Source organism: Tremella mesenterica, assembly GCF_000271645.1.
Source record: "Tremella mesenterica DSM 1558 unplaced genomic scaffold TREMEscaffold_14, whole genome shotgun sequence".
Lineage (NCBI taxonomy): Eukaryota > Fungi > Basidiomycota > Tremellomycetes > Tremellales > Tremellaceae > Tremella > Tremella mesenterica.
The window spans coordinates 36,400-46,749 of NW_006711238.1; the positions used below are offsets into that span (position 1 = coordinate 36,400).

General features: G+C 42.4%; 2 protein-coding genes across 2 annotated transcripts; both read right to left on the reverse strand.

Moving 5' to 3' along the window:
- Window positions 1–22: 22 nt before the first annotated feature.
- On the reverse strand, window positions 23–6,100 carry TREMEDRAFT_65285 (uncharacterized protein; the record flags this gene model as incomplete). Its single annotated transcript, XM_007007494.1, has 16 exons — window positions 23–38; window positions 185–247; window positions 556–647; window positions 768–854; window positions 1,057–1,214; window positions 1,370–1,428; window positions 1,700–2,054; window positions 2,304–2,367; window positions 2,411–2,436; window positions 2,478–2,506; window positions 2,553–2,631; window positions 2,884–3,010; window positions 3,323–3,401; window positions 3,676–3,800; window positions 4,089–5,918; window positions 6,083–6,100. The coding sequence occupies 16 exons, from the start codon at window positions 6,098–6,100 to the stop codon at window positions 23–25; spliced, it is 3,207 nt and encodes a 1,068-aa protein (XP_007007556.1).
- A 578-nt stretch (window positions 6,101–6,678) lies between these two features.
- On the reverse strand, window positions 6,679–8,938 carry TREMEDRAFT_65286 (uncharacterized protein; the record flags this gene model as incomplete). The annotated part of the gene is made up of 2 exons (XM_007007495.1): window positions 6,679–8,137; window positions 8,373–8,938. 2 exons carry the CDS (start codon window positions 8,936–8,938, stop codon window positions 6,679–6,681), a joined length of 2,025 nt encoding a protein of 674 aa, XP_007007557.1.
- Window positions 8,939–10,350: the final 1,412 nt, after the last annotated feature.

Here is a 10,350-nt window from a genome sequence, read left to right on the forward strand (position 1 = left end):
TCAAGGGGTTACGGTTCGAAGTTTAGTCAAATACCTCCCTGATGTGTCAATGTTATTCTGCCATGAGGTGGAACCACAATGCTTGGTGATCTTCGAGGCACAATCAGACATTTCATGTTCGAGCTAATGAGAAGAGGGATGTGAGAAAGGATGTGAAACGCTCGAGTAATAAGAGTACACTCACATGGCACCATATTCGAAAACTCTAAATTTATTTTCATCGTATAAATGTTCGTTATACCCCACACTATATATCAGCTCGTCCTCTTTCACTTCCTCCTGCACATTTATCCCTCGACAGTAATGGATATTACCAGAATAGATGGTGATTGAACAACGACAGGATGGGTGCAGATAAGAACGACGATAGAAAGAATGCGAAGTCAGATCGAACGGCGACAATATAGATAGGAATGTGAGGAGTGATAAGGGTTAGGTGAATTTGGTAAGATGAACAGGTTGTTGGAAATGTTTAAACATTTCACAAGTAAATGTTACCGAACACCGAGTGGTTGGAATTTTTGTGAGTTGATGAGGTAGAGGTTGATCACTCACATTCCTCTCCAATCAAGTCCCATTTCAGCTTGTACTATACCTGCATCTTGCCAAGATTTCATCTCTCCATCGGGGATACCTTTGAAAAGGATCTTGAACATCAACTTTCACCCGTAGAATTTCATACCTTTCTAATCAAGAGAGTTGTGGGTGGTATTCGTGTGTAAGTAGGGAAGGTAGGTAGGTAGGTAGGTAGGTAAGGAGACACTCACAAAGATTCTAATCAAAACATCAGGAGGTGGAATGATATTAAGTTGTGAACTGGGTGACATTGCGTCGTTACCTAAAATCTTGTATGCCTATATCATTCAATCTTTGCACCTTTCATATCTTACACGTCATTCCCTACTGGTTTCTCAGAACCACATTCTAAAAAAGGGTACTTAATTGACCGAGTGTTGAGGGTCATGAAAAGGTTCTGACTCCAATTGACAACATCTCAGAATAGATAAGACATGTGACGATGACGTAGATTAAGAAAAGGAAGGATGTAAAACTTACTATGTTCTTATGCCTGGTAATACCCGGTAACCAAGAAATGATCATAGCTGTCCTACTTTCCACTGGTAATCCTAATGACTGAAGGACTCGGTCAATGTGGGGAATGAAAAGTGTTTGAGGTAGACACCATGCTGTTTGTGGACGGATATCTGGCCAAGCTGTATTCATCAATACGAGTCTAAAGGTAGATATTGAAATGGAGATGGAGATGAAAGTGGAAGTGAAAATAGAATCAGAGATAGAAACGGTAATGGAGATGTGAGTATAAGTGGGTGTGGGAGTGGAAATGGCGATGGAAACGGAAATAACTGACATGGGATGAGTGGAGCATCAATCGCTGGAGTTGAAGTTGGTCGAGGTTTCGATACTGGTCTACATGTCAATAAGAATGACCTCTTGCCATTTCACATTTCAGAGTGATTTTGCCCAACCACTCATTTACGGATCCATACGCACATGGACTAATCTTATAATTACCATCCGAGTAGTTCCGATTGTGCAGGAGGTGCGGAAGTCCAGGGTAGGAAGCAGGCAGGGACGAGAGACGAAGCTGAAAGCACAAGAAGCCAAATGTATGAAGGGATAACACTTGGAATTGATGATGTGACCCAAAAGATACGTAATGAGCACAAAATTAACTCACAACATCTCCACAAACAATCCACTAGTTTCCGTCCCAGTCAATAAATCTTCGACCGTACCATTCCCCTTAACTTTCAAAAACCATCTTAAACGTTGTCTCGGTCCATCAGGTTGTAAACTCGTCATAGGGTATGCAGAAACGATTTGCCAATCTTGTACAGATAAAGAAACTTCGAGCTGTTGAAGACGTATCAGCTCTGATAGTTGTGTGGGCCAGAGAGGATGACCGAGAAGACGAAGACGTGTACGAAAGGTTACACGTACGGATTTTTCTTCTGGATAAAGTAGATCGATTTGGGGACGTAGAGATCTAGGACGGAATAGGAGTCGGGCGGTGTTTTTGTCATGGACAACGTCTGTTATCAGTTGATAGGAATACAATCAGACAAGGCGTACAGAGCAGAGATGACGCCGAGTAGTTCCGTGGAGATTAGAATGGGCATGATACATAATGATTAGAGGGCTGTCAATATGACGTGGACTGGTCCTGCAGAGAAGAGTGGAAGAAGGGTCACAATGGGATACACGAGTATAAGGAACGTGAGCGAGCTGGTCCGAAAATGTTGAGGGATAAAGTGAAGAGGAAGAACAATGAGAATACGGACATTTCGTTAACACCTCATTCGGTCCTAACTGTCTTCCAACGAATTGCTGGTTGAAAGTTTTCTCCTACTGGTCAGTTTTTTCACGTTCAACAACACAACCAGCATACCTCCACAGTCAATGTTCCCAGGTAATCTGACAGTCAGCTGAAAGCAATGCAAATAACCCGAACTGACCTCCTGGTGGTAGACCCTTGCTCAATTCTCTATCACCATCAGACCGATCATACTGGCAAGGGGGATGTGACATACCCTGATAAAGAAGCGAGGAGGGTGGCTCCTTTTCCAGCGGTAGTTTCGACCGACATGGACACGTCGGCCGTTTGTCCGGCTACATGTGAGCATGTAGTCTTGTCAAGTCTCTCTCTTAGAAGTAGCCCTTAAGATGGATAAGAAGAGCAGTAAAGGATTAGCCGTCCATGTCAAATGGCGGACAGAGGTTGCAATGGCCAGAAAGAGGACAGAGATGAAGTGCACCTCTAGTGAGAACTGTGAACGCCAAAGTGGGATTGAGAACCAGAGCAATGGTCAGATATGGCAATGGAACATAGAGACCGCGACGAAATGAATAACGTTCACTTACATGGTTTCGCACCCCCTCCTCCACCTTCTTTATCTTTATCTTTCTTCTCCCCTGATCCAGAAGCAGGAGCAGGAGGAGCCGCTGCCACAGTCGCACCGCCTTTGTTCTGATCGCCACCTTTTCCGACCTAAAGTTAAGTCGTCGTATACCAAGATTGAGAAGGGACCCACCTGCATTTCAGCGACCGTCTCTTTCTCCACTCGTTATACTCCTTTTCCAATTGCCTATTTCTCTTGAACCATCTCACACCTGATCTACTCCATGTCCACCGGTGATGAAAGCTATCCCACACCGCCTGCATATTTCCATACGCTAGAACACCCCTTGCTCGCGTTTCCACAGAGCGGACCTACTTATAGAATGAGGGAGGGTCTCGGGTCGATGTAGTCATGTGGGGCGTGAAGGACTACCGACGTCCTTGAGCGAAAAGGATACATACGTTTTTATCAAACACCACGACTCCTAGTCTGACTACAGCTTTGCCCGCGCATGCATAGTGGAAAGAATCGTTGTCGGCGCTGAAGTCAGTGTTTTTGACCTGTACTCTGCCCGCCCAGAGATGGACTTATGTATTTCACACGGATTGCAATGTCGCAGTGGCCGGTCATTTGAAAGAAACATGATGAGGCACCAGAGACTTTTCGGGAGAATGGACGAGACGGCTCAGAGTGGTTCGTAAGGAGCGATGAGGAGTAATGGGGGTTTGGAGTAGAGATAGACGTAAAGGAAAGAGGGATTTGGTCATGAGGAGAGAGCATTCAAGTTGAAAAGAAGAGAGAAAGATGAACTAACATAAAAACCTCTTCAGTACCCAAAGCAGGTCCTATCCACGGTATCTCACTAGCCTTACAAGTAAGACGTAAATCATGTGTGTTTTTATTAACACCTAGTTTTTCGTATGCGGCCGCTAAGGCTTTCTGGGAGGGTAAGCGATACTTCCACATTTATCCCCTCCGTCAGTCATATCGCATGTATGATCGAATGATGATGTCTTCTCCATATTCACTGTAGAAGAGAGAAGCCCTCCTAGTCCAACGACTGCTAAGATACGAGGTTGCTTTTCAAAATTTGTGAGATTCGGAATCTCGTAAGCCAGCTATGTCGACCGAATCGCATTTTCGATTCAAGCAACGCTTCCAATGAGGAAGAGAAGGACAAGTGAGATGGATGTAGAAGATGAAAGGAGTAGAGAATAAAGCACTCACGTCATAAGATGGAGGAAGCAATAATAAAGCTTCTGTACCTCCTCCTGAGAGGATCAACATTCTAGGAGGACCAGAATTTGCCATTTCGTCAATTTCCGTTTCAGTTTCTGTACTATTACTATTACTTCTTCTAGTTCCTGTAGTTCCAGACAGTCCGGTAGTTCCAGTTGTTCTTGAACTTTCAGTAGATCTACTAATATCAGTAGAAAAAGTTGTTCTACTTTCACTTCTTGTATTTCTTGCCAAAAAATTTGATAAAAAACCTTCTTCTTTTCTTATACCTTCTTTATTCTTTATTGAATTTTCTTCTTTTTTCAAAATACCAGTAGATTTCACAAAAGGATAACCTTCTTCTTCTCTTCTACCAATAATAGATTGACGTGATTCTTCTTTTCTAGTTCGATTAGGAATATCTTTCCAATTCAATCGACCAGAGTTTATTTCTTCTCTCCGATTTACACGAAAAGGTAAATTTGGGAAAGTAGGATGTGGAAGTGGAGGTGTATCTTTATGTGTATTAGGACCTGATAATGTTCTTAATCTAGTACTTAAAGGAAGACGATTCGATCTTTCTGGATTGGGGTAAACTTGTGGTGTTAATGGTTGTGTGTGAGTAGGAGGACTAGGAAATGGATATTGTTGAGAAGGGATAAAAGGATATTGTTGAGTTGGGAATGGAAAAGATGTAGGAGGATATTGATGAGAAGGTGAAGAAGGGTTCGTATATGGATAAGAACCTGGGAATGGGAATTGGTTTGATGGAGGATGAATAGGTGAAGTGAGTGGGAAAGAAGGTGTTGGTTGAGTTGTGAGAGGTTTAGGTGGTGGTGTTAAATGTCGTTTTTGATTGTGATTGTGATTGTGATGTTTAGATTTAGATTGTGTATTTGTTTCCTGCGTATATTGATTAGAGATATACGGTGTGAAAGGGTATGAAGGTGTAGTATGTGTGAAAAGTGGTAAAACTGTTTGGGTTGTTGTTGTTGAATCTTTGACCAAAAGTTGAGCTTGAGCTTGAGCTTGAGAAAAAGCTCTAGGTCGAGATTCACCAGATCTTCCAGATTTGTCGGGGTCAGTTGAATGTTTTCGATCTTCTACTTTGATAAAAAGTGGTGATTGAGTAGAAGGTATCTTTAGATCTTGATCGCGAGTACGAGTATCACGAGATACTGATTCTTGTTGTATCTTCGAATTCCCAGTGTCAACTTTAAGTTTGTGTTCTTTACTCGTACCAGATTGATGAGTGTTGAGTGGTAAAGAATTAAACCTAGGTAAGACCTTTTCCTTCGTTGGAAGTTTAGACGAGTCCTTGTTTTTCTCCTTGGGTATGAAAGATGTGGTAGGGTTGGAATGAGAAGAGAGAGTATGATCCGTTTCGGTATAAGGAGGTGGTGGTGTAGAAGGTTTTATAGTTATTTCTTTATCTTTATCTTTTTTATCAACTTTTGATACTATTACCACTTGATGATCTTTATCTTTATCCGATTTGTCTATCGCTACTTTGTCCTTGTTGTTACGTTTATCAACTTGATCCGTCTTGTTCGTCTTGTCCGTCTTGTCCGTCTTGTCCAATTTGTCGATACCTACGACCCTCGTGTTATTGTTCACAAATATGATATCCTCTTTTTTGTCCGTATTGCTTATATTCACCTCACTCGTCTTCCCCTTAACTATCTCTTTCGTTATGTCCGTCTTGTTGATCTTACTTTGTATTCGAGATTGATGATGGACACAAAGTCCCTTGGAACTTGTAGACGAAGGGGGATTTGACAACTTGGGACGGGACGACTTTGAAATTCCTAGAGTAGATTCTTGTAGAATCTGTATTGACTGATGTTGAGTTTCGAAAAGTCAAACAGACCAAGTTCTTGTGGTTGTAATGAGTAGACGATTAGGAGAGTAGAAGAGTGGAAGAGTAGAAGGGTGGAAAGATCAGTGGCGAGTTAAGAAGAAAGTTATTATATGTATCTCTTCCACCTCTACATGAGGCTTACCATGCGTCTTTGCCTCATGTTCTCGTCTACAGGGTGGGGATGGGTGTTATGTGTGATGGATGATCCATGATCCACGTTGTTACCTCGTGTTTTATTCCTTGTCATTGAATCATATCTTGTCGTATGTCGTATGGTTGACATGATTCCACATAGCCCGAGATCCAGTGGGCCAGTGTGGAGATCAAAGACTGTAACCACAACCAACGACCCATAATCCAGAAGGGATGTGAATGAATGATTCAGTGTATGATACGAACCGGTGTACCGGTGTGAGACATATGGAATGTCGTCATTGATCATTGATCATTGATCATTGAGTAGAGGCAACCGGCAACGATGGAGGGAAGAAATTCTCGGAAACTGACAAACGACCGAATCGGAATAAGGTTCAAAATAGAACTTCGACCACATCTGGAATACTCAAGGTGAGTAAAGTTGAAAAAATGACATGTATTCATCATCCCATATCCCATATCCCATTGATAAAGTCAAAAAATATCACTACATTCTCATACTGTTCAAATTCAACTTATACCCCTCTTGGAATCAAATCAATCCTCATCTTACCTTTCTCACATGATGACAACCTGATAGCCCTACGCCAAAACCGCCTTATTCTCACCTTGTCTATCCTTCTCTTTCCCTTCCTCTTGATTATCTTCATGTCCATGTCCGTATCCATATCCACCTTGAAATTCTTGAGTACCCGTAGCTGGTCTAGATCTAGGAGCTTGTTGTGGTGAACCTAACAAAGCTGAAATAGCTAAAGATGATCTTCTCTCTGAAGCTGGTGGTAACCAAAGAGGTTCTTGTCGATTTGACATTGCTTCGTTTAGATGTTGAGGTATATTTCCTTGTTGTTGTTGTTGATGTTGGTGTTGGACAATACCATTACCGTTACTGTTCCTAGGTTGTTTCCTTGAATTTTCCGATGGATTTTCATTACGACGTTTACGTGAATATTGTTGATGATGTATTTCCGAATTTGGAATTTCACTAGGAGTTTGTAGTTCATGTGAATTCGAAGGATGTATAGGGGTTTGTTGAGGATGGGGATGGGGATGTGGATGTGGATGAGGATGTTGTTGTTGTTGATCTGAATGAAGATGTGATTGTGATGGTGGTGGTGGAGGTGGAGGAGGATAAGAAGTATTATATTGAAATGGTGAATCATGATATCCACCTGTATAACCCGGTGGTGGTGGTGGATAATATGATTGTGGTGGATATGTATATCCTGACGGAGGAGGATAATGTTCAGGTGGATATTGATATCCTTCTTGTGGATAAACTTCATGAGGTGGATAATTCGAATGAGTTGGTGAAGACCAATTCGGATTTGAACTTTGATTATTACTCTGTACGTTTGAAGGATATAATGGAGATTGAGGTGGTGGTGGTGGTGGTGGTGGACCATGAGCGGTAGAAGGTGGTTCTGAATCTGTATAATGTGATGGTACTGGTAATTCTCTACCGTTTGATGACATTGGTCTATAAGGATATGGTAATTGTGAAATTGAATCAGTTGAAGATGCTGTTCCTGGTGCGGTAGGTGGTCTAGGTTCGTAATATCCATAAGGTGGATATCTACGACTTGGACCAGAAGGATCTTCTCCAACTACATTTTCAACATTTGGAGGTGGAGGTGGAGGATAATATTCGTAATTACTACCAACCCCACTTCCACTTGTACGTGGTCTAGATCCAGGATGAGGATGAGGATGTGAATGAGGAGGTGGAGGTATCGTCCAATTCGTTTCTTGATATGGAGGATATGAAGTGTTTTGTTGAGTTGGAGAAGTTTTAACTCGAATTTCGTTATGTCTAGGACGTTCGATTGCGTTTTTAGGAACTTCTACCACTTCACCTCTTCTTCGTTGTTCTTTGTTCGCACGTTGTGATAAAGCTGCGTGAACGGGAGCGAGAGAATTTAACATAGCTTCGTTGAGTTGTTGTTGATCCGCATGAACAGTGGCAGCATGTTGACGAAGATTATCCAATCTAGAAAAAGCTTTCCCGCAATGACATGGGAAAGGTCTTTCTCCTGTATGTTTTCTTACCTCGTCAGCTACATCCGCTCGAACAAAATAGATAGCCAAAGGACAGCGATTGACAAAAGGTCATAACAAGACAATGGGGAAATAGTCACGGAGGAACGAGTGTCATAATGATAGAAGGCGAAGCCTGAAGAATGATAAGGAGGAAGGACAGGGAGAAGCAAGAAGTGGAGACTAAGAGTAGTAATAAGTGAAAGACCACAACGGGAAGAGAGTGAATAACCCTAACCCACCTGACATGTCGAGCCAAATGTTCACTCCTAGTAAACACTTTATCACAATCCCCATAACCCCTACAACGAAACATTTTACCACCACTTATACCTACAGGAACAACGACCTGACCTTCTTGTGTGAACCCTTGAGGAGGTACACGACCGCTACTAGTGGGTGGGGGAGAAGGTACGTGTTCCTGAGTTTGATTAGGAGTTTGTGATAATCCGTAATAAGTGGAAGGTTGAGGTGGATAATTACCACTGATAGGTGTGATAGGAGGTTGTGTTTGATTCACAGGGTTGGAACCAGGAGTAGGACCAGGACCAGAACTTTGATTCGTTTGTTGAGGAGGTGGATAACCGTGAGAAGAAGAAGGGGGTTGAGGAATATCATGTGAGAAAACATGAGGTGATTGTGGTAATGGTGCTCCTTTGGGGAAAGAACCAGATGAGTGGAGTCTTTCTGGTGATTGATCAGGTTGGGGTAGATTATGAGAGGAAGTAGGATTAACAGGTGTTGAAGTAGGGGTATCGTGTGAAGAACCAGGAGGATGGGGGTAATAAGGTGTAGCGTAAGATGTCATTTTTCTTTGTAAGGGGTATTTGGATTCCTTGAGAGTTTCTTTACAGAGGTTGCTGTGAGAGTTTCGAAAGTTGAGTTTTATGTGAAGATCGTCGTTTGATGTACCTTAGATATTGGTTTGACACTGATTACAAAGTATGATTTGTCTCGTGGGTCAAGGTGTTGAATGTAAAGGATGACAAAGCAGATGAAAGGGTATTACGTTTTCTTGTTTTCTTGAATGTGTGAGAATATGATGACACGGAAGGCTTGAGAGCTTGAGAAAGAAAAAGGGGGGAAGGGAGAAAGAAGAAGAGAGTTTGTTCAAGGTGTGATCTCCAAGGAGGCCAAGGAGTAAAGTGAGCCGAAGAAGACGGAATGACGTAGACGTTGAAAGAAAAGTTTAATGGAGCTCGTATGTTTTTTTTCTTCACTGTCGAATGAGTAAAGGGGGGAAAAGGGGGATAGTTGGACAAGAGGGGTGGGAAAAAGAAAGAGTAAGTTGAGGGTACAAAGGCAGTACGAATGTAATTGCCAGGGAGAGAGGTAATATGTTTTTTTCTCTTGAAGCTTGAAAACAGAGGGTGTATCAAGTCTGAATTCGTCAGCGTGGGAGAGGAGAGGTAACCAAGGGGAAGGGGGTGTAACCCCTTTGTTCTTTAGGTGAAAAGTGCTGTGTCAAGAGTGCGAAAAGAAGGATATATAGACTTTCTATTGTCTTCTCTCTCTGCTTTTATCTTTCTTTTCGAATCCGGCCGGGTCTTGAGAATGTTTTAAGAATGGAAAGACATTTCACACGGATATGATAGAAATATACGGTTGGACGGATCTAAAAATATTTAAAATTCAAAAAGGTGAAAGAAATGGAGATGATAAGATGAGTGAAGAGGGGAGATAAAGAGTGAGATTCCCTTTGAAATAGATGGGTCGTAAAGATCGACAAAAATCGACCAGGGGGAGGTGAACATGTTCCTTTGATCTTTGGTTTCGGGGTTGAAGGAGATTTTCAACGGTTCAGAGAGGCGGTGGTGGATGATCGGGGATTAGATGTTGAGCAAGGCAATGAAGAGGGGGTGAAATGAAATGAAAGATGAGCCGAGTTACTGGGTGAATTGAGTTGGGAATGTATGAGTGGGTAGGGGGTTGAGGGGGTTGAGGGGTTGAGGGAGATGGGGGTGAAGTCATAGGATCCGAAGATCAGGGGGAAGTCGAAGGAAACCCACAAGAACGGGTCAAAGGTGTTTGTTGATCATGTGGGGAAAAAGGAGAAATGGTACTTACTGATTTTGGTGATAATGAGTATCCGACCACGATTGAGTCCACATCTCTAGATCTCTTTGTTCGTCAGCGGATTTTCGCCCTGCTTGTCTCTGGATCTAGTTTCACATCTAGTCCATTGACCATGTACCATGGACCGACTGATCATCTCACGGT